The sequence below is a fragment of the Ostrea edulis genome, chromosome 5 (assembly GCF_947568905.1).
Source record: "Ostrea edulis chromosome 5, xbOstEdul1.1, whole genome shotgun sequence".
Taxonomy (NCBI): domain Eukaryota; kingdom Metazoa; phylum Mollusca; class Bivalvia; order Ostreida; family Ostreidae; genus Ostrea; species Ostrea edulis.
This window is the reverse complement of record NC_079168.1, coordinates 85,283,771-85,311,520: the sequence shown is the minus strand read 5'-3', so window position 1 is coordinate 85,311,520 and position 27,750 is coordinate 85,283,771. Positions and strand designations below refer to the sequence as shown.

Below are 27,750 nucleotides of genomic sequence, written 5' to 3'. Positions count from 1 at the left end.
TAGAACAAGGGTTGCGTTTAAACCCCAAATAGATATGGCTTGGATATTGAGCAGATCATAATTATTAATTTCTCGAAATATTTGTTGAAACATAGGTAAAAACACTAGAGCATTGACTTGAAATTGTCAACCGAATCTGACAAAAATTTGTACCGACTTATAAGCGGGTCAATGGCAAATTCCTACAAAATAACCTTAAAAAATACAACCGACTTATAGGCGGACTGACTTATAGGTGAGTATATACGGTATCTAATTATTGCATGTGATTTGAAATAAATATCGAACTTGCATTCAATTTTTACCACAAGTCGAGAAGAAAACCCCTTTAAAATTCAAAATGGCACACATAGCAAACGTAACTTTTATCCAAGCAAAATATGACTGTAAAAACAAAATTGCTGCTTTTAGTCATAGCGGACACTGCATTCAGCTCCTAACATCAGCAAAAGTAAAGAAAATATTCAAACTTTATACACATCACATGTAAAATTATTACCACCATTTTGGGCTTACCCCAAAGTCAGAACCCTTGCCATGGTGTCAGGAAATTGAAAATGTTGCTAAGAGACCTTCAAGGTCTTTTTTTAAAGGTACATATATAGGTACTCATAATCAAAACTTTTTGTTTCTAATCTTACATGGTTAATGTACTATAATACCATATAAAACAAGAGATGTTTGTAAAACACATATGTCCCCCATGGTGCAAAATTGAAAAGGGTTATACACACACACATCATTTGATTGAGAGTAGTATCATCAATTCAAAATACTGAGCAGACAATATCTTCCTATGTCAAGAGTGGATTGACCATGTGACCTAAAAATCAATAGGGGTCATCAACCCCTGAAGATGTACCAGTGTACCAAGTTTGATGTCTGTCAAGCAAAGGGTTCTCAAGATATTGAACGGATAGTATATTCCTATGTCCAATTTGACCCTTGACTTTTGACCATGTGACCTTAAAATAATTAGTAGTCATCTTCTCCTGAAGATGTACCAGTGTACCAAGTTTGATGTCTGTCAAGCAAAGGGTTCTCAAGATATTGTACAGTTTAACCCTTGACCTTTGACCACGCGACCTCAAAATCAATAGGTGTCATCTTCTCCTGAAGATGTACCAGTGTATCAAGTTTAATGTCTGTCAAGCAAAGGGTTCTCAAGATATGGAGCAGACAGTATATTCCAATGTCCAGTTTGACCCTTGACCTTTGACCATGTGATCTGAAAATCAATAAGGGTCGTCTTCTCCTGAAGACGTACCAGTGTACCACGTTTGATGTCTGTCAAGCAAAGGGTTCTCAAGATATTGAACGGACAGTATATTCCTATGTCCAGTTTGACCCTTGACCTTTGACCATGTGACCTCAAAATCAATGGGGGTCATCTTCTTCTGAAGATGTACTGGTGTACCAAGTTTGATGTCTTTCAAGCAAAGGGTTCTCAAGATATTGAGCGGACATTATATTCCTATATCCAGAGTAGATTGACCCTTGACCTTTTGACCTGAAAAACAATAGGGATCCTCTTCTACTCATAACTAACCCACATATGAAATATCATTATCATCAAGTGAATGGTTCTCAAGATATTGATTGGACGACACATGGTCTACAAACCGACCGACCGACCGACAGGTGCAAAACAATATGCCCCCTCTTTTTCAAAGGGGGGCATAAAAAACTTTAGCTGCAATAATGTAGCCCTATCCAATTTTTTTTATTCTGACGTTTTCGGGATAGGGCTACAATTCCATAGGATCTCCGTAATGGTGCAAAATAATTTTATGAATAACCGATAATAAACTCTGTGTATTAGTCCCAAATGTTGTTTACACCAAAAGGAGTACCAACTTTGTGCTCGGGCATGTCTAATAAAGGTGTTTTTCATTAAATATAATGTACAGCATGCAAAATTCTTCGTCTGCTCCGCCATGCTTGTTATCGCGAGATCTCGTAGGTGGATCTAATGAAAAACCTAAACATTGACAATCAGCGCGAAAATGTAGTTACTCGAGCCACTTCGACAAAGAAAGGAAAATCATATTGTTGCAGAAAGAATTTACACTCTGCTGTTCGGTTTTTAACTTGATATAAAATTCAAACCTTTTCAATACCGACGAAATAGCTTTCGCCTCCATACTTGTCCATTGATGTAAATACTACCTTATATGGCATATGCAAATGACTTGACAATCAGAAGTTGAAACTTCAGTACATCAAACATGGCGCACAAATATGAATGGAGAAATTGGAATTTATCGAAATTGTTGAAAACGGTAGAATAGAGCCTCACAAATCTTAAGTTGCAGGTTGTAAATTTATATATTGACTAAGAAACATTGAATATCATTTTATTTACGTAAAGAAAGTCAGGAAATGTTTAGAATGAGCGCAAATGTTGCGGGAGTGAATCACTCCCGCATTTGCACCATTACGGAGATCCTAAGGAGTTGTAGCCCTCTCCCTAAAAAAAAAAAAAAAAAAAAAAAAAAAAATCAGAGAGGGCTACATTATTGCAGCTAAAAAAACTTGTGCAACGTAAACAATCTAATTCCAACCCAGACGAAAGCAATGGAAATTTTAAGTTCATTCTTGATTAAATCTAGCTCTCGGACATCTTCGGTTGGCCTATTTGTATAATGTATGCATTGCGCACGCCTTGCTTCACATGTGCTCGGACAGAAAACGATGGCGTCAGTACGTTTTAACATCGAGTTCATCGACTGCAGACAGGGGTTAAGGACCAATCAGACTAAAATCATTACGCTACATCCTGTGTAAAACACTGAAGGCTAGTTAGATATGCACATATCCAAGAATTGCTAGGAAAATAGCATGTGGTATGTTAATAAGACAGTCCCATGATATGTTAATAGACAGTCCCATGATATGTTAATAAGACAGTCCCATGGTATGTTAATAAGACAGTCCCATGGTATGTTAATAAGACAGTCACATGGTATACTAATAAGACAGTCACATGGTATGCTAATAAGACAGTCACATGATATGTTAGTAAGACAGTCACATGGTATGTTAATATGGCAATCACATGGTATACTAATAAGACAGTCACATGGTATGTTAATAAGACAGTCACATGGTATACTAATAAGACAGTCATATGGTATGCTAATAAGACAGTCACATGATATGCTAATAAGACAGTCACATGATATACTAATAAGACAGTCACATGGTATGCTAATAAGACAGTCACATGGTATGCTAATAAGACAGTCACATAGTATGCTAATAAGACAGTCACATGGTATGCTAATAAGACAGTCACATGGTATACTAATAAGACAGTCACATGGTATGCTAATAAGACAGTCCCATGGTATGCTAATAAGACAGTCACATGATATGCTAATAAGAGTCACATGGTATGTTAGTAAGACAGTCACATGGTATGTTAGTAAGACAGTCACATGGTATGCTAATAAGACAGTCACATGGTATGTTAATAAGACAGTCACATGGTATACTAATAAGACAGTCATATGGTATGCTAATAAGACAGTCACATGATATGCTAATAAGACAGTCACATGATATACTAATAAGACAGTCACATGGTATGCTAATAAGACAGTCACATGGTATGCTAATAAGACAGTCACATAGTATGCTAATAAGACAGTCACATGGTATGCTAATAAGACAGTCACATGGTATACTAATAAGACAGTCACATGGTATGCTAATAAGACAGTCCCATGGTATGCTAATAAGACAGTCACATGATATGCTAATAAGAGTCACATGGTATGTTAGTAAGACAGTCACATGGTATGTTAGTAAGACAGTCACATGGTATGTTAGTAAGACAGTCACATGGTATGTTAATAAGACAGTCACATGGTATGTTAATAAAACAGTCACATGGTATACTGATAAGACAGTCACATGATATGCTAATAAGACAGTCACATGGTATGTTAATAAGACAGTCACATGATATGCTAATAAGACAGTCACATGGTATGTTAATAAGACAGTCACATGGTATACCAATACAACAGTCATATGGTATGCTAATACATTGTAAGACAGTCACATGAGCAGGACTTGGCTCATTTCAGAAAGAAAATATTTGTAAATAGGCAGGCTGTCTTTTGAAACTGTTTTCATATATATCTCTACACCCGTAGTATTTTGTATGCATATTCAAAAGTAATAGTTTCTTGTTTAATTTTATTCATAGAATGCCTTAAGTATTGATATCTTTATTGAAATTTTACATAAAATTGGAGCTTATGCACCTACAGAAATGCATTCAGTATTTATTCAATATCAGAACAAGTATCTCAGAAAACTGTCAAATATTGTGTATATTATATACTGTAACTATTCTGGCCTCCGCCTAGAGTCAGAACACCTACCCCTGGGATCATGAAATTCATCCTCCTAAATATTCATTTTACTTTTATCTAGTGTCAGTAACATTATTAAATGTAATGGACATTACCAGTATATGACCACATTGACCCCATCCTTGACTAAGACCTCTACCCCTTAGGCTGCAAAATTCACAATTCCTTTCTGCTTTTCCTAAATATGTGTTTAGTTTTCATAGAGTATCAGCAAAATCTTTCAAATGTAATCACTAGAACCCACCCTGCTACCTGCTCCTTCTAAATATCCATTTAGTTTCAATTTAGTACCAATAACATTAAAGAAGATATCATTTAAGTGTTTTACACATAAACATATGAAAAGTTTGGACCTGCCTTGGAGTCAGAAACTTTACCCTGGAGATCATGAAATTTACAATTTTGGTAGAGGCCTCCCTACTTTACATAACTATGCATTTAGTTTTTATTACAGATGTGCAATTGTAGAGAATATTTTGAATATTGGTCAATTTTGCCTACCCCTAAGACTTCAGGATGCAGGAGTCCTAGAATTTACAATTCATGGGACAAAGATGCTTCACATCAAAAATTTAAAAAGAATTGAAAGGATAGTTATCAAGAAGAAGATAGAAATGTTCAATTCCCAACACACAACAGATGATGCGTGACGCAGACCAATAGCAATAGGTAATAATAATAATAAAATTGATTTAGTGCCTTAGATAAAACAAATTACTCTAAGGCGCTTTACAGGGGTAGCGGTGAGGAATGCAACAATAAAAAAACACAATTAAAGGAAATTAAATGACAGTATGACATAAAACCTGAGTGATTCAGATGACCTAGTGGTAATAGAACACATTTCTTAATGTTCTACAAAGCCCTCCTGTGTATTACCAGTGCCAAGAAAACATCGAGTAAATTTTCAGATGACAGGGTTTTATCCAGCTTTTAGATGTTACTACCCATTTCATATCTAAAGGAAATTTTTTGAGAATGCAGTCGTGAGCTTTAAGGGGAGGGGGTTGGGTCACAAATTAGACATATGTTATTGGTAAAGAGCCCTACTTTAAAACAGGATATGTTATAAGTGAAGAGAACTACTTTAGAACCAGATATGGTATTGGTGAACAGTACAGTAATAAGTTATGATCCTCCATACCTGAAAACTTTTCAATTTTCCAGATAGAAATACTAGAAATGTGAAAAACAGTTTTGATGCAAAACTTTTTTCCAATCACCTCTATACTCCAAACTTCAGATTCCTTCAACAGGGAAGCACCTGTCCTCTGGTGTTCTTCATCTGTATAAACCCGAGTCTTTCCATCAGTCATATCATCACTAAATACCTCTTGGTTACGTGAACGTCCATCTGGTAACCTTATCTGCTGTGGTGGGGACGATGTTGATGAAATCATGTGACTTGATGGAGTATGCAAAGATGAACTTGTGCTTGGCTTTGATGATGTCATCTCACTTGCAGTTTCCGAGACACAGCTTGCTTTGGCTGCTGTAGCGCCCTGGGTTTCAGACAGCAAGTCTATCTGTGTGTCTGCTTCATATAGTTCCATATCACTCCAGGAATCACTAGATTGTCCCTCCTCTTTCTGCAATAATCAGTTAACGAAGCTATATTTCACATCACTAAACAAATACACGCCCAAATGATGACTAAAAAAATAATAGTTAATTAACTTTTTAGACTGTTGCTTCTTGGAACTCATACAACGGCTATTTTCTGTGGTTGTCCATTTTTTTCCAGAATTTTGAAGATAAGAAAAATCAGCTAACATTACAATCACAAAATATTCTAAACAACAAAAGCAAGATTTTGGTTATATAAGTGTATCACTGTAATGCAAACGCAGAAATTGGAAACGCAGAATGCATGTACAATTTGCTACCTTTTAGGGATCAAATCGCAAAAACTTCCAACCGCAAAAACTTCCAGTTATACAGTAATGCGCACCAATATGATTGAACAAAAAAATAGTCAAAGTTCTCTATACACTCAAAAATAGTCAAAGTTCTCTATACACTCAAAAATAGTCAAAGTTCTCTATACACTCAAAAATATTCAAAGTTCTCTATACACTCCAGCTTTTGATGTAGACAAATCTGTCTAGTACTCAATATGTACCTGTATGTATGTAGACTAATCTGTCTAGTACTTAATATGTACCTGTATGTAGACTAATCTGTCTAGTACTCAATATGTACCTGTATGTACACTAATCTGTCTAGTACTCAATATGTACCTGTATGTATGTAGACTAATCTGTCTAGTACTCAATTTGTACCTGTATGTATGTAGACTGATCTGTCTAGTACTCAATATGTACCTGTATGTATGTAGACTAATCTGTCTAGTACTCAATATGTACCTGTATGTATGTAGACTGATCTGTCTAGTACTCAATATGTACCTGTATGTATGTAGACAAATCTGTCTAGTACTCAATATGTACCTGTATGTATGTAGACTGATCTGTCTAGTACTCAATATGTACCTGTATGTATGTAGACAAATCTGTCTAGTACTCAATATGTACCTGTATGTATGTAGACTAATCTGTCTAGTACTCAATATGTACCTGTATGTATGTACACTAATCTGTCTTCTACTCAATATGTACCTGTATGTATGTAGACTAATTTGTCTAGTACTCAATATGTACCTGTATGTATGTAGACTAATCTGTCTAGTACTCAATATGTACCTGTATGTACGTAGACTGATCTGTCTAGAACTCAATATGTACCTGTATGTATGTAGACTAATCTGTCTAGTACTCAATATGTACCTGTATGTATGTACACTAATCTGTCTAGTACTCAATATGTACCTGTATGTACGTAGACTGATCTGTCTAGAACTCAATATGTACCTGTATGTAGACTAATCTATCTAGTACTCAATATGTACCTGTATGTATGTACACTAATCTGTCTACTACTCAATATGTACCTGTATGTATGTAGACTAATCTGTCTAGTACTCAATATGTACCTGTATGTATGTAGACTGATCTGTCTAGAACTCAATATGTACCTGTATGTATGTAGACTAATCTGTCTAGTACTCAATATGTACCTGTATGTACACTAATCTGTCTAGTACTCAATATGTACCTGTATGTATGTAGACTAATCTGTCTAGTACTCAATATGTACCTGTATGTATGTACACTAATCTGTCTAGTACTCAATATGTACCTGTATGTATGTACACTAATCTGTCTAGTACTCAATATGTACCTGTATGTATGTACACTAATCTGTCTAGTACTCAATATGTACCTGTATGTATGTACACTAATCTGTCTAGTACTCAATATGTACCTGTATGTATGTAGACTAATCTGTCTAGTACTCAATATGTACCTGTATGTATGTAGACTAATCTGTCTACTACTCAATATGTACCTGTATGTATGTAGACTAATCTGTCTAGTACTTAATATGTACCTGTATGTAGACTAATCTGTCTAGTACTCAATATGTACCTGTATGTATGTAGACTGATCTGTCTAGTACTCAATATGTACCTGTATGTAAACTGATCTGTCTAGTACTCAATATGTACCTGTATGTTTGTAGACTGATCTGGAACTTGCGTTTCCATCAGGTAAAAGTTTTCAACAACATTCCTTGCACCACCTTTCTTCCTTTCCATTCTATTGTCGTCTGGCACCTTTGACCTAGCCTTTTGGGTTTTTGACTCATCATATTCACACCCTTCATTGTCCATCTTCTGAGTTGCTAGTTCATACACATCAGGTGTGTGTTGACGTTCAGAAAATTTTGAGTTGATTTTCTTCTTTTCACACAGTTTACTTGATCGGGTGTCGGTTTTCTTTAGAACCACGTTTTCGTTTACTCCAAGCAGTGATTCATCCGAGTCTTGAGATTCTGTGTCTGTCAATAGTACAACATCATCGGTCTCCGAGTCATCGTTCTCCATTTCTGTCACGTGATGAGAAGAATCTGCCTGAGTAGCCATGTCGTAAGGATAAAACTGAATCCTCTCTTTCTGAGTGGGCTCATCAAATGAGTCGTTTTTATAGTTAGCATGATCAGCTTCACGTAATGTTCTAATTTTTGTGGAGCTTCGCGAACAAAACTGATCATTCATCTGTGTTTCTGTTAAGTATAAGTCTTTTTCATCTATCTGAGTAACACTTAAAAGAGATTCTACATCAGCCTGCATTTCACTCTCAGTAAAATCTTTATCAGTCTGAGTGGCACACAAGTAAGGGTCTTCTGCTTGCAGATTCACCATTTCTTTCCTCCGCGCAATCTTTGTCAGGCTCGAGTCATCCACTTGAGTTGCATGTGAGTATGAATCTATTTCACGAAGTCCTGTTTCCATCTTCCCTGCTGATTCCTCACAGCTGGAAAGTCCTTCATCAACCTGTGTAGAACTTGCATAAAACTTTCCTCGTTCCGTGGATTTTCTGTTCCTACTAATATTCCCATCATTCCCATCAAGCTGTGTGGTGCTGTTATAAATATCGCAGTCTTCCGATTCACTGGAGTGTTTGTCCTGGTGGTCAGCTTGAGTTGCACACTTGTACAGGTTTTTCTCGTCTATCTGGGCTGCACCTGTACATGGATCTTTGTCATCTCTTTGAGTGGCCTTGGTAAATAAATCTGTATCCTGTTGAGTGGACATCTGGTAAGCTGAGTCCTTTCCTTGCTCTGGTTTATGCAGCTCAATTCCCTGTAATAAAATATAAACTTTTCAACAAGTGAGTTTACTCATGTTGACATAGTAATTATAAAACATCATTAAGTTAAAGTTTTAAATTATATCAGAAATATTACCGCTTTATAATAATTCATTTTTAAAAAGTTGAAAACATTAATGTCACACATCTGATATTTTTACTTCAGAAAAATGTGTTTCATTATAAAAAATATCGATCATGGAAATCAGCAGCTTTTTTTCATCAGCATTTGATGTGCTCAACATATAAGTCAAGTTTTGTGACTGCTTTTATTTTCAATAGTGGCTCAGTATTTATAATTCATTAAATAAAATTATAAAAAAGATTTATATTTTACTTGGAAGAGTGGGAGAGTAACAAAGAACATGAAAGGTACAAAAAACAATTGAAATCTGTTATTGAAATATATACAACAAGGGATATAACTCTAAAGCAAACATCAAGGATGAAATAATCGAAATGGTAACTGTTTGGTTTGTTGAGAATAAATGTTAAATATTGGTGTCATATCCTAAAACATTATTTGAACACAGGTAAATACATTAGAGTATTGATATGAAATTAATTTGTTGATAAAAAAAGCAGCTCTGTTTTAAGTTCAAGGTCAGGGTTACTGGACTGGAGTCACTTGACCTTGATCCCAATTTGTTGATCGGACTGATCCCATCATCCTCTCATCATTTCTGAAGATCCCATGTCTCTATCAGTTCTGGTTCTGAAGTAATTTACTAATTTTATGTTCCAAGGTCAGAGGTTAAGGTCACTGGAGTCCCTTGACCTTGATACTAGATTGTAGGCCTTCTCATTTCTGAAGACTCCAACACTGCATCATATTTGTGAAGTTATATCTGTTGAATTTTGGAATTAATTCCAACCCCCACCCCCGAGTTCTATTTTTGATCCCACCCTCATTTCACCCCTCCCCTCCATAAAAATTTACCCTAACCCCCTTCAATCTGAAAACAAAAACATTTCTCCATAACTAGCTACATTGGCCCATCATATCCTTGAATATCTAATACTTTCATCCAAAGGTTAGTATACAGAGAATGACTGTGGACATTTTTATGCATCACTGGTATTAAACTGATGATAGTAACGATCGTTACTATCATCCCAAGGTGGCGGAAGGAAATTCCGGAAAGACCACATTTACTTATTATATCTATTTGTATTGTTTATTTGCGAATGATATGTAGGTAAGAAATATCATACACAAGCAACAATTACGATCAGGCGTTATTTTATCTTTTATATGGCTCATATGAACAGAAAATTTGTCGTTGAAAAAAAACAGCGAGGATGATAGTAACGGAAATGAATGATGATAGTAACGTAAAATTTTTATGCAAAAAAGAAGCGAAAGAATAATAAGAACTGAGCAAACAACAAGTCTTTGTTTGGAAGACTTAATAAATGTTGACATCACGTTATTTGCAGGGTTTTTTTTGTAAGAAACAATGCTATGTTTAACTTGCTCTAAAATAAAACTATATAAGATACCTTATAGCGGTTTTTTTTCCGTGGGTCTAAAATTTGACGATTTGCTGGCTCAAAGGTATGCTAATAATTTTAACGGAATGAATTTTGGTGGACAAGGAAGAGTTGTCTCTCTTGCAAATACTGAAGTTGCAATTGGATGCATAATTGGCGAGTGAAATTTTGGCGGAAAGCTATGTAACCGCTAAAATAAGCCAAATTTATCACCCTATGGAAAAGACACCTTAAACGGTATATGGAAAAATCAATGTGTTCTGAGAGAGGCAGGATGTGGACACCTTACATATTTAATTTGAGAAATTTGAAGACAGGGCTGATTTTGATGCTTACTGTACCCAGCTCTTGGGAGGACAAGTACCTCTTTTAATCTGTCTTATCCTTTATCTTTCTACAATGGAAATATTCTCCTCAGCCATTAACAATAAAAATTCAAACCTCATTTTTCATAGAGCCACCATCATCTGAATCATCCAGACCTAGGATTTCCCGCCAACTTTCTTCATCACTACCATCCAGTACAAACACTTCTTCTTCACTGGAATCATCCAGTTCCAGTTTAACCTCCTCTTGGAACAGCGACTGGGACAATTCTTCCTCCTCGGAGTCCTCTATGTAGATACAATTATCCATTTGGGTGTACAGTACCTCAGTGGTTTCATCAGATGATTCCTCTTCAAAAATTTCAGGTGAAGACTCCCTCTTCGTTGATTGGTCAAATCTAGGCTGAGGTGAAAGGTCAGGAAGGCTGTCATCATCAAATGGCTGAGTTTCATCATCACTTTCAACATTCTTCTCATTCCTATCAAAGTCATCTCCAGGATTCTTTATCAAATTTGAATCTGAGTTAACTCTGTCATCCTTGCTTAATGAATTGTTGTCTATACCACATTGCTTTGGTTTTTTCATGGGACTGTAGGATTTAAATAAGGATGAAAAACGTTTCTGTATAGTGAACAGTGGCTTTGATGTCTTTCCATCATCTGTAAGACCGGTATCTTCAATATTCCCCTTTTGTTCCAAGGACACGCTTTCATTTTTGGACACAGAAAGGTTTGCAGGATCTAGTTGCAGAAGTGGGGTATCATCATCTGAACTGCTAACTTCTAAATCTGACCAGTACTCTTTGTCTTCAATATCCTGTGTACTAAACTTCCTCTTTCCCATTGCTGAGTGAAGACTACCATTTTCTCCTTGAAGTTTCCTATCTGTAGATGTACTAGAATTCGTTGTACATCTACGTTGTGGATTAACCAGACTTGGAAGCCCTTCATCATCGGCATCCATTTCTTCATCACTAATGTTAAAGTGAAATGAAGGCACTTTAACGTTATATTTCTCCCCATTCTGTGTATCCTCATCATCTGTCAGCCTGATCGTTTCCTGGGAGGAGTCATTTTTATTTTTCACCACTTGGGAGAATATAGCTTCACTCTCAAATCCATACGCTTCAATGTTATTGTTTGCCCTTGTAGAAGACACAGTACTTGTTTTCCCGGATTTTCCTTTGCTTGTTTTGTTATCCGATCGTTTTCTTCCAAATGCTGCAGTGTTCTTTTTATGTTTTGTCTTCAGCTTCTTCTTTTTTGATCTTCCTTCCTTCCACTCTTTATCACTAGTGTCAGAGTTACTCTGAAGCTCGCGTTTTACTCTGCTACTGACTTTCTTACTCTTTCTTTTCCCTCCCTCTGCATCAGAATCGTTGTTCCAAGTTTCTTCCTCTTCATTAATCTCCAACACAGTACAAGAGGAACTATCGCTGGAGAATTCATCTATATCCATTTTCTTCAACCATGGTATTGTGGTCCAAAGTTTTCCTTTATAGATAAAACATGCATGTGAACAAGGATTTATCAACGTTCTTTTTACTACCAATAAAAGGTACCTTTCCTCTTTTGACAAAGAATAAATATTTCTCCTTTTACAGGTAAAATATTTCCCTTCAACTGTAAAAAATTGGAGAATTTTCCTACAAAAGATTGTACAGCTTACTCCACTTATATTGAAGTCGCTTATTTTGAAATATTGCTTATTTTGAAGTAAAACAAAATCCCCAGTCTTAGTCAATTATGTTTTCTGCATTAAAATGCCGGTAAAATTGAAATCACTTATAAATATTGCCTATTTTGAAATCAATTATCAGTCCACTGAGTTCATAATGTATTGTTTTCATAACGGCTATATTGAAGTCACATCAAGGTTGGTGGCTCATAATTACACAGGTAGGTAGATTTTAAAGTGTCAGTTGATTGGTTTAATTCCCATGGATTACTTTTCATTGCGTGTTTTTATAGGAATAAAATAACAGTGGGGTATAATCACTCTTCCACAGCTTGAAGACAGAATCGTCTGTAAAATTTGACCTCCCCACAAAAAAAAAGAAAGAGGAAAACTCTATCATTGAACACAAAATACAAATAAGTAACTGCAATAGATACAAGAATTTGAAGTCAAAATCTGAAATGACAATTTTGCTTAACCCCAGTATTTTCAAACAGCTTGCCGCTATCACAAATAGTTTTTGCAAGGCAGGGTTCACATTAAAATCTCAAAATAAAGTCTATAACATCTAACATCTGACTTGGACAACGACAATGTCTTTACAGACAACATGATCGATGCCACTTGCTTATGTAAGTGAACTTTGTAAAAAATAAAAACTGGTTCTGAAATTCTGGTGGTAGACATATATGTGTGTCAAATGTTTTCATGGCAATAGTTTCCAGGGAAGAACTTACTTCCAATATTATAGTGGAAACATACTGCAAGAGAAATTTCAGTGACGAGAGCAAAAACGAAATTCCGGATGAAAATGTGACGTATAATCAACCTCGAAATTTTTTATTTGTAAATTTTTTTTTAAAAATATCATTATGTACAGACACTACCTAAAGTCGATGACAAACATTTTATAGACACAGGAAAGTCGATGACAAACATTTTGTAGACACAAGAAATTGAAATATTCCTTTTTAGTCAGCTCAATAAAAAACAAACCTCACATATTCTTTTTTAAATAAAAATCTATTATCCAAATGTTGTAAATTGTGTAATGTAATAAATTCATATTTCTACTTTCGTAATCGGGATTGAGATGCCAAATGAAGCCCCCGAAAATGGTCAATATTTATGATTTCGCTTATTTTGAACTTCGGTTATATTGAAAAAAAAAGATCAGTCCCCTGAATTTCAATATATCTGGAGTAAGCTGTATATAACTTATGATAAAAGCCTCTTTTTACATATTTTACTATCATTTTCTATTATCAGAATACAATAATATTCAGTGATCTCACATTTATAAATTGTAATGCGAGAAGGATTATTCCCAAAATTCTTCTTGGGAGATCACACCTCAAAATTTCCCTTAGATATGAAATGGGCAGTGATTTTTAAAAGCTGGCTAAAACTCTGATGAATTTTACAATCCATTTATTTTCAAAAATGCAGAGAAATATGTGGAAAAATTTCAAAATGTCAAGATACAACAAATGTAAACATTTATCAATACATATTCATGTCATAAAATCTGTATACATTATCAAAACAATATACAAATCTTTCCTGCTATTTATTTTCTAGTTACTACAGTACACAGATATGCACACAGCAGGCAGAAATCAAGGAGCATAGTCTACACTCTACATGGAAGGTCCTGTGAAGATAACCCCATAAAAGAGGGTTCAGAAACTAATCATTTTTTTCTTATTTGAATGTGAACACATCAACTAGAATCAAATTAGAATTTATTATTTAATATTAAGTGAAAGATCAACTATTACTGTTATCTACAAGGAGTGTCCCAAAATAATATAGACAAGCGTCATTCTTCAGGAAAGTATATAGTCCCAAAATAATGTAGACAAGCGTCATTCTTCAGGAAAGTATCTAGTCCCAAAATAATGTAGACAAGCGTCATTCTTCAGGAAAGTATCTAGTCCCAAAATAATGTAGACAAGCGTCATTCTTCAGGAAAGTATCTAGTCCCAAAATAATGTAGACAAGCGTCATTCTTCAGGAAAGTATCTAGTCCCAAAATAATGTAGACAAGCGTCATTCTTCAGGAAAGTATCTAGTCACAGTGAAACGAAGCTTGTACAACTATGAGAACTTTTAATTTGTAAAAAAGATAAGTATTTAAATATTAAAATGTTAAATATTGTACGTGATATAATGGGTGAAGTACTGGTATCTTATGTATCAATAAAAGTAGAAGGTGGCACAATGTCAAAAAATCCAAATGAAGTCCTCACTCTTAGAATAATTACAGTCACTAGGAATAGAACGTTCATATTGACTTTTAAACAAAAATACATATAGCATGATATTTCTTAAATGCTCCTTAATTTTCCCTAAATTTCATTATGACATAAATTATTAAAAAAGACAGTTACATTAGAATAGCTGCAGAATAGTTGTGAATATATGGATTCTGTTTTTACATTGTTCATCGTATTGAAATAATTTAATTTTAGTGTTAAAGGGACTGGTTCACGTTTTTCAAAAGAAATATTTTTCATTTTTTATGTTAAAAATTAAAAAAAAATATGACTCATTTAATGTTGACAACCAAAATTTGGACCGTCTGAATGCAAGGGTAGTAGCAATATGTTAGCTTTGATTCTGTGTTATGTAAACAAAGACTTGAGTCCTTTTATGTAAACAAACCAACCAGTGAAAACTTAATTTTGTAATTTAAAGCATCTTCATTATGTACAATCACAACTTTTAAGTTTTAAATTACACATTTTACCTAAGGTATACTTGAGATGTGATATATATAATAAACTTGGATCAATATCCATTTATTTTGAAAACTTCGTAAACAATAACACACCTAAATCTTTGTTTTCAAAACAAATAATAAACTCTCTATAACGAACTTCTGTCATGATGAATGACCTTAATTTTTTTGTGAAACCCTCTAAACATACTACACTGTAGATTTTGATCATTTAAAGTATAAAACAAAATTGGGGTAAAATCGTGAATCAGTCCCTTTAAATCTAGGATCTAGAGAGAGCACACATATCACATGTTCAAAAGGGCACTTTTCATCGCGGCAAGACAATACGCCGGTTTCGAGATACGTCCGAGTTATTTCCCTTTGGAGAACTCTCGTACATAGTAAGGCGCGAAATAATTTGTTTACACGCGGGGGTGGGACAGATATTCATCACAGCGTAAGTGAATGTACTCAGTAAGTTTCTCATATGCTGTTTGATAACCCGAATTCGATTGATACACAAACAAAGTAAGTGATAAGTATTTAGAGAGTATTTAAAGACATAAAATTCTTATCCTATCACGTTATTTCGCTATTCATAAGTACCATATCCAAGATATTTCTTGCAAATATGACATTGTTTGTATGTTTCCACTTCGGTAAAACATTTCTTTCGATAGTATTTCCTATTTCCCACATTTACATATTTAAAGAGAAGCCGCTTTTAATACATTTCATCGTCTTCCTCGTTGACTGTATATCCACTCTGTCCCACTTAGGCATTCAAAGTTCCACTAAATGCACCTCCTATACAGAAGAGTTCGTATCTCGAAACTGGCGTATTTAAGGGCACTTTCATTGCATTATACTATGATAGTAATAGAATAATCATTTAGCCTCTTTAAAAGTTAATACCTGCTGCCTTGATTTTAAGGTGACTCCATACTCGCAGTTTTATCTGATACAAGTTTGAAAAGTGTATTTATTTCCATTCATTAGAGTTAAAACTAAAAAATTATCAAATAAAATACATAGGTCATCACACTTTTTAAGATGAGAGACGTACATAAACAGAATCACACATCACCTTCAGAAAATTGCTATTTTCCTTGAACAATGTTATCAAATTTTCATAAAAATTGGTTATGACGATATAGTAACATTCATAACAATTTCATGAAACAGTATCTTCACAAAAATATACAAAATGTCTGTAAAAAATAAAGGAAATCTATCGCATAATAGACTTGATAAAGAAATCAATAGAAACAGAGTTATTGCCCTTGGATTCAATATTTTGACATGTATCATTAATTATTCCTCTATAACTTAGACTTTTGAAATAGTTTATTTCTAACAAGATTTTTTATAATAAGTATCGGAAAATACTCCAACAAAATTTATGTTCCTATCATGCATAAATCTATATAAATAATTGATTTTGCAAAATCTGATGACATCATAGGAGGGTGGAATTACTTTAAACTTGTCAATCAACATTGTGAAATAAAGAACAATTGTTTATATTAAAGAGACACTACAGCTCATTTCCCACATTTTAATAAAGTGTTTTTAAAAACACGTATTGATAAAATGATAAAAATCATATCGATACTGACAATTTTGAACAATTGGATGCATTAATTTACTCTCAACTGCGCTTTGAAGATCGTCCGGAATTCAAAGGTTTCTTCATGCTGACTCGGACTTTTGAATGCTTATTTACATCACGTGGTTTTGAATGACAGCAAAGGTGTTGTGTAGGAATCCCCTTCAAGGGGACCACACTCACCTTTCAAGTATAAGCTAGATTATTTCCTGCTCATTATAATAAGTAATTATATAAATCATAATTCAACAGAAACCCACCTATGTTCTTATTGACCGATGTTTTTACAACTGGTTAACACCTGTCGTGTTCAGATAAAAATAACACTTTTAAAGCAGTTCTTCGCGGCTAGTCCTAATAGCAGATTTAGGGGGGCCAGGATCCCCCTCTCCTTTTTAACCACAAATTGTGAGTGAAACTCCAAATTTTGCACCCAGAATGGCCGATTACTTTGGCTAATATTTGACTTTCACATCCCCCTTCGGAAATCCTAGATCCGCCACTGAGTTACAATCGTTTCTCCTAGCTTTTCGTTTTCCAACGGTCATACTGATCCCAAGGTAAATTTTATTTCACGTATGAGTTTTGTCTCATTTTATTTTTACCTCTTTTCTCATAGAATCTTTCAAAATTCTGGATCTATCGATATCCACTGCACTCACTTGACGACATGCTGCACTGTTTACTGTCTATGCGCATGCGTCTGAAGACCGAAGGAGGAGACTCGATATTTATTGTATAGGCCATCAAAAAGTATTAATTTTTACGTTAAAACGAGAGTTTTTAACTTTAGATAAGTGTTATTTTCGCAAAGTTCATACATTCAACAATGCAACAAAAATTGAGAAAGCCCTGAGAAAATTGTCATTTCATGATTTTTGCGCAAAATGAGCTGTAGTGTCTCTTTAACAAATATTTTAAAAAATTTTATAGAGAAAAAAGGGCCTGGTGCAAGCCTGCAAGGTCATGGTGCCATGCAGCCAAAAAGGGCATGGCGCAGTGCCATGCTAGTTTGCTTTAGATTTAACACTAAATTTGAATATAATCAGTTGTTTTCAGTTCTGTTAACACATCTAAAAATAATATGTCAAGTTTCTTAAAGATTTTTTAAGCACAGGATACTAGTAAAATATTAATAGAAATTGACAATAGATAATTCTGCATACATGACCACTCAAAATCTTTATTTTTCTTGAATTGCTTTACATTTTATCACCATATCAACAAGATTGAAACAATTAAGTGAGCTTGACCAGATTTAGGCAGAATTTGTATACAATAACAAACTTGGACGATTCTGTTACCCAAATATCAGCTTTGATAATTGTAGAATATGATTTATAGCTTTATAGTTCATCTACCACAGCCATGCGATAAATTTGTCTCCAGATTTTCCATGCGATTATCTAACATACACTTCAATGACTTTATTGGCAAAATATAAGTTTGTTCAAAGTTACCAGACTGATCCTAAATATATTTTGAGTACTAACTTTAACAACATTTCATTCCTGTAAATTAAAGTAAAAGTTCAGAAAATGTCAGGAAAACAAACTTGTCTGCATTCTCAAACTTGTGTAGAATAATGAATTTTCAATAAAATCGTGTTCCTTAAAACGGAGGCCGTATTAAATGGTGTGAAGAAAAACTTCCTATCATTGATTTATACCTAGTAAATACATGTACATTAAAACTTCCTTCTTTTCAATCAACTTTCATTTTCGTTTTGCAAGATGCAAACATTGAACTAGGTTATAAATCTGTGAAACGATATATTTTACTGAAATAAAACATATGAATTATGATAACTAATTATACATTATTTTTCTACCGTAATGCACAGCTTCATTTAAATTTTAAAAAGTCTCATACATTGCACTGCACGGTGAATATTCTCTGTGTCTGTGAGTAGGTGATCAAGATCTCGCGGTCTTAGTATTGCGATCTCTCACCAGAGGGCGTATATTACGCTGTGCCCCAACACAAGTGCAAGTGAAGCTATGCGTAGCGCGCCCTCTGGTAGAGATTGAGTGCGAATTTGTCGGTTGCCTATGATTTCGTCCCTTTACAAGTTCGATCCAGAGGACCAAGTATACAAACACATTTTAGTGTTTATTGCATTGTAAACTTATTGTTTTTAAATTAAGACGATCTGTGTTTTCTGTATCTGTATTTGGTACGTTAATATTGTAGTTCTAACCCAATTTGGTTGAATTGCATACATTTGTAAACATATTTGAGCAAAATACAGTTGTTTTTTTTATGCCTTTAAAACCTATACATATAGACCAACAACAGAATTAGTTTGTCAATTTTTAAGACGACATGCCCCAATCTAATTAAAATCAGATCTTCTCAAACAGTTACACTGGAGAGTAAAACAGTTACACTGGAGAGTAAAACAGTTACACTGGAGAGTAAAACGGTTTGAGAAGATCTGATTGGACCATGACGAGAAAGCGTTTTTTATAAGATGGATAAAGATAGTAAAAGATGTACAGAAAGCTAGTACTAAATCTATAAACGTATTCACACGAAATATTACATATTTCTAGTTTTTGAGCTTATACATCTACATGTAGGGAACGAATCAGAAGACTACGCCATGTTTCTCCAATGTGCTGATCCACGATGCTTGATGTGATCATAGACATCTTAAAATCAACCTAAAGGAGGGCAAGTTAATTAATTATTAATTATTGTAATTAGTGCGAAATTAACGCGTATCCGGAAAACTCCTTATTATACAATGAGTCCTATATCTTGATCAGGTAAACGGAGTAATTCGTAATTAAAATCTGTGTGCCAAGAACGGCCTAACAATTGGTATGAAACACGCCAGACAGCGTTTGGCTCAATGACAGGTTGTATTGGCAAACTAGATCATTATAACTTAACGGCCATAGATTTGTGAAATGCTGACTTTAAACGAGACTGTTGAAACCCCTGTAACATCAATTTGTTTTTCAGTAGCCTGCCTCGATTTAAAAACTGAACATATGCAGAACAAGCTCTTGCGTATCGAATCAGTTGAGATATATAAACACCACATGCAGGTGATAATGGAATATTGCAACATATATATGGGAAGTTGACGATGGAGAAGCTGAAATCATCCTGTTTGTTATAAAGTTGAGTTGTTAGTTTGCTGTTAATAATATATTTTCAATAAGATATCTAAGTACGAAGCAGAAGTGCAAGACAATGTGAATATTTGGACGGGGGCATATAGTCCAGAAGACATAGGAAAGTAAATAATGTGGGCCAACTCATGAAACAGAGGATTAGCAGCTAGCCGCCTAGAAAGTCAAATAATCATCAGTTTCACCGATGCTGATAATGTCTCTGGCAAAAAGATACACCAGACTTTGTTATAGAATCATAAAGAACTGACGAAAGAGTTTTAGTTTTGTCTCATAATGACCAAAGTCAACTGATGGATTGTTCTGCCATAAAGAGGGCATATACATGTATAAATTGTTGGGAAACTAGACTAACACACAGTCCTGTAAACCAGAATGAAAAGCTGAAGATGACGAACAGTGATCAACTTCATAAATCCTATAAAGAATACAAAATTAAGAGTACAGCAAACACGGATCCCTGGTCACACCAGAGGTGGGATCTGATACCTAGGAGGAGTAAGCATCCCCTGTCGACCGGTCACACCCGCTGTGAGCCCTATAACTTGATGGTGTGAACAGACTTGAATCTACACTACATAAGGATACTTACATATCAATTCGACATGTTATACTTCTAATGAATTTTCCTAAATATTCCTGTGTAAAATTTTGAACACATACTGTGGCCCCATCTTGTCTCACTGAACCATTGTTTGAATAAACTTGATTCCACACTAAACGTATATGAAGATGCTTACAACTGAGGCCTTAAAGATCTTTAAAGAATTTTCCAACACCCCACCTCACCCCCATTGTGCCCCGCTCTGTCTCTGGAATATATATAATGTGAACAAATTTTTAAATCTTCGTCATACGTAAAACACGGTTACAGCAAATACGCTGATAATGAATTCACACTTACAGTAAAACACGGTTACAGCAAATACGCTGATAATGAATTCACACTTACAGCGAAGTGATTTTCATTGCCTGTAGTTATGAAAACCTAATGTGAACTCATTAGATATCATATAACGAATTACGCTTATAACGTTTATACTTATTTAAAATGCTCGTCCTAGCACTTCGCTAGAAGCGTGATTTACTGTACATGTATAATGCTTTTCTGTTTCTCTTTCTTCAAACATCTCATCTTACTCTTTCACTATTTTCCAATCATCTCCCATTTGAAAAGATCACGATCCTTCATTTGAACAAATTAGAATCCCCTAAAGCTAAGGATTTTTTGTGCCGAAACCGGTTGTAATTGGCCTTAATGGGTTAAAGAAGTAAAAGGATGTATGGCGACAGTGACAACAACCGCAATAGACCGCAATAGACGACAGACAATTTTTGATAAGAAAAGCTCACGTGATTTTAAGTTTTAGATGTGATAAACTAGAGGTGCACGGGCCATATCTTTCACATTGGCCCTGTCATTGTTTAGCTGTTATAATTTTTAAAATATTTGTTTTATCAATCTTCATTCCCATGAAAAGTTTGACCCTATATTGTGGCCCCAACCTAACCCACACAACATAACTGAAAATGAATTCGCATATAACACAGAGATGCCTCAACACCAATATCACTGACATGATGTTGCTGTTCTTGATAAGACCAAGGTCATAGATCATGATATGATACGAAAGCTTGATTGATTAATTACGTCTTGCTTAACGTCTCACTCGACAATTTTTCACTCATATGGAGACGTCACCAAGACCGGTGAAGGTCTTCAAATCTAGGCCTATGTTCGGCGCTTACGGTCATCAGGGCCGTAAATTAACCTTCAATTTGGAGGAGGCAGGAAATTAAGCGGGGGTCTGAGGGCCGCCCAGGCCCCCAGATGCTGAGCACATTTTGTGCACACTGAACACGTTTCGTGCAAAATCCTTGATTCTAGGGCCTTCTAAGATGTTACTTGACTAACTCATTCTAAAAGAAAGATTTGGAATGCTTTTTAAGGGAGGTATCATGTTCTTAGTTATTGGAAACAACATAAATTCTAATGAACTTTAAATTTTAATTTTTTTTGGCTCAAAAGTTGGAGGAGGCATCTGCCTCCTCCGCCTCCATGTAATTTACGGCCCTGGTCATTGGGCAGTGAGAGTTCTTTAGCGTGCCACACCTACGGTGGTCATCCGTTTATAAGGTCATCTCCGAGGACCCGTGACATTCACACCTGATGCCGAGCGTTTGGCGATGGAACTGTCACTACCTGTTTTCACGACTTAGGTCTGTCGCGGCCTGGATTCGAACCCCGGCCTTCTGCATGCGGGGCGAACGCTCTAACCTCTCGGCCACCGCGGCGACTGAACTTGCCTTAAAAAAATCTATATACAAAATATGAAAGCATGGACACGATTTGAGCTGAAAATTAGACAAATTTTATTTTTCTATTTGGTCAACCAATATTTGAATATCAATTGTTGAGTTGCAAGTGAGTTACAGCACTCACAATTCTTAGTTATGTAAACAAGGCTCGTGGAGTCGTGCCATGTTTTTGTTTACATATAGATAACTTAATAGAAAATATCAAGTTTAAAACAAAATGAGATGTGCCAAACACTAAAAATTATTTAATTGTGTTCAGAATCAACTAAAAGTCTGCATTAAACGAAACTTTTACAAGTACATGTATATCTGATTTATGTAAACAAATCATGATATGAGCCTTGTTTACATAACAAATCATTGTGAGCTCTGTATCTCCAATGTTCCTTGGCAACTGACATTCAAATATTTGCTGACCATTAGAAATACCTTAGTTGAACATTCTAAACATTAAAAATGGGAAAATAAAATTTGGAAAAAATTCACCTCAAATCGTGTCCATGCCCCTTTAAATAGTTGAGGAGATATTGAATAGGTCAGATTTTTTATTAAAAGTAGGTCAAACTTCCAGGTCAAGGTCATAAGCAGGAAGTCAAGGTTTGCCATAAAATCTATATACAAATATAAAAGCCTTTCCTTAAATTCTAGTAGTTCAGGAGATATTGATTAGGTCAGGGTTTTTTCAAGAAAGCAGACCAGGGTCACAAGATCAAATATTGATTGAAGACTTCTGAGAATATCTAAAAGGTTACATTCTCTTAAAGGTAGATCAAATTTCAAGGTCAAAGGTCACATTATGATATAAAAGGTAGTGTCATAAGAAATTTATATACAAAACATAAAAGATATAGCTTTAAGGAGTTCAGGAGATATTGAATAAGTCAGGGTTTTTTTAAGGTAGGTCTAACTCCCAGGTCAAGGACAAAAGGTCAAACTTCACAAAATAAAGTATTGCCAAGGAGAATATATATACACACACAAGAGGTCCATGGGCTGCATCGCTTACCTGGGTCACCTAAGCCCATATTTAAAGATTTTCCCTAGATATTTGCATGTAAAACTTTGATCCCTATTGTGGCCCCAACTTACCCCTGGGGGCCATGAATTTTACAAACTTGAATCTGCACTATGCCAGGAAGCTTTTGTGTAACGGTAAACTTTCTGGCACAGTGGTTCTTAAGAAGATTAAAAAATTTCCATATATATTTGTATGTAAAAATTCCTATTGTAGCTCCAACCTACCCCCTGGGGCCATGCTGTTAACAAACTTGAGTGTGTGATATGTCAGAAAGCTTTCATGTAAATGTCTACTTCTCTGGCCCAATGGTTCTAGAGAAGATTTTAAAAGTTTTCCTCTATATATTGTATGTAAAACTTCTATTCCCTAATGTACCCCCCCCCCGGGGGGGGGGGGGGATGCATGATTTTAACAAACTTGAATCTGCACTATGTCGGGAAGCTTTTTTCATGTAAATGTAAACATTTCTGGCCTTGTGATTTTTCAGAAAAGGAATTTTAGATGTTTTCCCTATATATTTGTATGTAAAACTTTGATCCCCTATTTGTCCCCACCCTACCCCTGGAGGCTATGATTTTAATAAACTTGAATCTGCACTATGTCAGGAAGCTTCTATGTAAATGTAAACTTTTCAGGCCCAGTGGTTCTTGAGAAATTTTCCCTATACATATTTGTATGTAAAACTTTGATCCCCTATTGTGGCCTACCCCACTCCCCCCCCCCCCCACCCCCATTTATATTTTCAATATTTTTACCTTTGATAGTGTTGTGTAATGAATTTTAATTTCTTTTCGATAATCTTCAAATTCCATATGCGATTTATTTTTATTTATATGCGATAAATTTTGATTTATGTTCAACAGGGTATGCTTACTCCTCCTAGGCACCCGATCCCACCTCTGGTTTGTCCAGGGGTCCGTGTTTGTTCAACTATCCATTTTGTATTTCTTATAGGAGTTAATGATCACTGTTCGTTATCTTCACCTTTCATTCAATAATGCTGTCATTCATACTCGATAATCTTGGTATTTACATATATATTATATAATCTAGGTAGTTATATTCGATAATTTTGTTATTTATGAATATAAATCAAGATTTATTGAGTATAAATGATTGAATAGAAATCAAAATTTTCGCATATATATATATATATATATATATATATATATATATATATATATATATGCGCTACTAAAATTTGATAAGGATCATAGATATTTTTCTGTTTAAAAAATTAATAACCGTGCCGTAAACACTACAAAATATCGATGGTTTACTAAAACATTTAAGTCTAAATTTTAAATATTTCCCATTGTCCGATTTTGTTCGATTTTTTGTATGTTGTTAATCACGCTTTTGTTTATTAAATTCCGTCGAGTTTGTTTCTGTTGCAATTACTTTGAGGTGATTTGCTAGATTGACTAGACTAAACTGCATAACTGGCAATATTGTGTCCAAGTGAAATCAAAAACGTCTTCAACAAACTTGCACGTGCATTTCATGCCATGGGAAATACGTTTCTCATCACAGTTTATGCTTTTGCTACCATTGCACGATTTTCACTCAGGCATCGGTGTCTGATTCTTTCTAAAATTTCAAACCCACTTGAATGTTTACACTACGTTTATCAACACAATGCCCCCTCAACGTGTAAGGCGTCGCCTGACGACAGAACAACTGGGCAGATGTATTGGAATGCTTGACGCTGGCTATTCACAACGTGACGTTGCAAATGCACTAAACGTCAGCCAGAGCGTTGTAAACAGGGCCTGGGACCGACAGCAAACTTTTGGTACAGCAGCACACCGACATGGGGGTGGTCGTCAGAGGTCGACAACCCAACGCCAAGACCATTTTGTGGCTCTTCAGGCACGACACCATCCCTTCTGGACAGCAACCAGCCTACGTAACGACCTCCTGAACGCCTCGGGGGTGAATGTGTCCACTCAGACGATACGGAATCGGCTTCACAATGCAGGTCTCAACTCGAGAAGGGCATGTGTTCGAGTCTCTTTGACTGTTCGACACCGGCGGGAGCGATTGGACTGGGCTGAAGATCATGTCACTTGGACACAGAACGATTGAGTTCAAGTTCTGTTCACCGATGAGCCCAGATATTGTTTGGACTTTACAGACAGGAGGCACCGAGTGTGGCGACGACAACGTGAACGTTTCCATGATGCCAACATCAGTGAACATGACCGTTATGGTGGTGGTTCCATCATGGTCTGGGGTGGAATCAGCAGGGATGGAAGAACAGATCTTCATGTCCTGGAGAGAGGAACAATGACGGGGGTGCGGTACCGGGATGAGATCCTCGATGTTTACATCAGACCCTACGCTGGTGCTGTTGGCCCTGAGTTCATCCTGATGGATGATAACGCCCGTCCTCATCGCGCCAGGGTGGTGGAGCAGTACCTTCAGCAGGAGACAATTGTCCGTATGGACTGGCCAGCGCGGTCCCCGGACTTGAACCCGATTGAGCATGTATGGAACATGCTGCAGGTTGCCCTTTCACGCCGTAGAGCACAAACCCACGAATTTTGGCAAAGCTCGGAAACGCCCTCGTGGAAGAGTGGAACAACCTTCTCATTGGAAACATCCGGGTGCTTATTGACAGCATGGCTCGACATTGTCAAGCCGTCATTGATGCAAGGGGAGGCCATACCCGGTATTGACACTTCATCGACTAAGTGTAATGATGGACTATCCCCAAAAACTGTGTAATTCTTTCTCTGGTTTGCTGTTAACTTTTTGTAATGAAATGCCTTTTGGTGTTGTTATCAGATTTCAAGCATTCCGTATTGATAAAAGTTCATGCCGTTTATGAATTTTCATTCACAACCTGAGTAAACACGTTTCTGAGTCAAATTTATCTCTTTTGTTATGTTCGTGGTAAATTACACACATATAACCTAGTGATCCTTATCAAATTTTGAGTAGTATATATTAAGCACTAAAATGACCAACGACACGAACAACCAGATTGTCGTTGGTCATTTTAGTAGTGCTTTGTATAATTTTTTGTATTTGACCTTGTATCCATGTTGTGGATCCGACACTTTGAGGTATCGGGTGTTGTTGGAACTTTAGTGCTTTTATATATATATATATATATATATATATATATATATATATATATTGACTCGATAGGTTGTATTTTTAACCAAATGTATATATATAAAGATTATCAAATGTAAAATGTATATAAAGATTGAATATGCATAAACATTTATTGAATGTACATCAAGATATATGGAATATAAATCAACATTTTATTATATATGTATGTAGTAATATTCCAATGGTGTTTATGTCTCTTAATTGATTCGATACGCAAGAGCATGTTCTGCGTATGATCAGTTACAAGATACTGACAAACAATTCGATTTTACAGGGGTTTCAATTGGCTCGTTTAAAGTAAGCAGTTCGCAAATTCTATGGTCGTTATGAGGATTTGGTTTAACAATACAACCTATCATTGAGTCAAATGCTGTCTGACGTTGTTTCATACCAATTGTTAGACCGTTCTTTACACACTGATTTTGACTTCGGATAACTCCGTTTACCTGATCAAGATATAGGATTTACGGTGGATGTGGTCAATCGATAGGGGATGCTTACTTCTCCAAGACATGAAGTCCCACCTCTGGGATATTCAGGGCTTCGTGCTTGTCCAACTCCCCGATAGAAGTTACGAGATTGATCAATATTCGTTGTCCTCACCTTTTCATTTTTGCATATGAATAACAAGATTATTGAATATAAATCAAGATTATCGAATACAAATCAAGATTTTTGAATATAAATCAAGATTTTTATAATATTGCAACGTTTCACACGCCATAGATATTCCAAAATTTCCATGTAGTCATAAATGAATTTATGTTTTATCCCATTTCAGGACGTATTATTATTGAAAGCCCCATGAATTCATGCTTTCAAAATGATCTATCAATCAAGCTTTGTTGATCATCTTTTTATTGTTGCAACGAAATATAAAAACATATCTTGTGATTGTTTTAATATAGGATTAAACATTCTTTTTGAAGAATTTATCGATGTGTAAACTCTGGACATTTTACTCGCAATCTGGATAAAAGTGCAAAGCACTTTCATGTTAAGTTTGTGAGTAAAATGTCCAGAGTTTACACATCTATACATTCTTCAAAAAGAATGTTTGATTCTTAAAATTCCAATTCGTTCCCTGTATTATCAATTTTAAAAATTTGATAAATTTCACCGCACTATGTGTTATTTGTTTTCTGGCGCGTATATATACATAACATTTTTGGATTTATTGATGTGTAAATTCTCGTTTAGATTTATTTAAGTCCA

General features: G+C 35.4%; 1 protein-coding gene across 5 annotated transcripts in view; it reads right to left on the bottom strand.

The window, feature by feature from the left end:
* LOC125649406 (probable helicase senataxin) overlaps positions 1-18,931 on the bottom strand; it is a 58,132-nt gene extending 39,201 nt beyond the window's left edge. For 4 of the 5 annotated variants that reach the window (XM_048876942.2, XM_048876939.2, XM_048876938.2 and 1 more), the window contains exons 1-4: positions 18,802-18,899; positions 11,033-12,411; positions 7,954-9,090; positions 5,609-5,974 (exon numbers count right to left, since the gene is read on the bottom strand). In XM_048876942.2, coding sequence (XP_048732899.2) covers positions 5,609-5,974; positions 7,954-9,090; positions 11,033-12,376 — 2,847 coding nt within the window. In that variant the 5' untranslated portion in view covers positions 12,377-12,411; positions 18,802-18,899. Of the gene's footprint in view, positions 1-5,608; positions 5,975-7,953; positions 9,091-11,032; positions 12,412-18,801 lie in introns of all 5 variants that reach the window. The other variant, XM_048876936.2, reaches the window with a different exon arrangement.
* Positions 18,932-27,750: the final 8,819 nt, after the last annotated feature.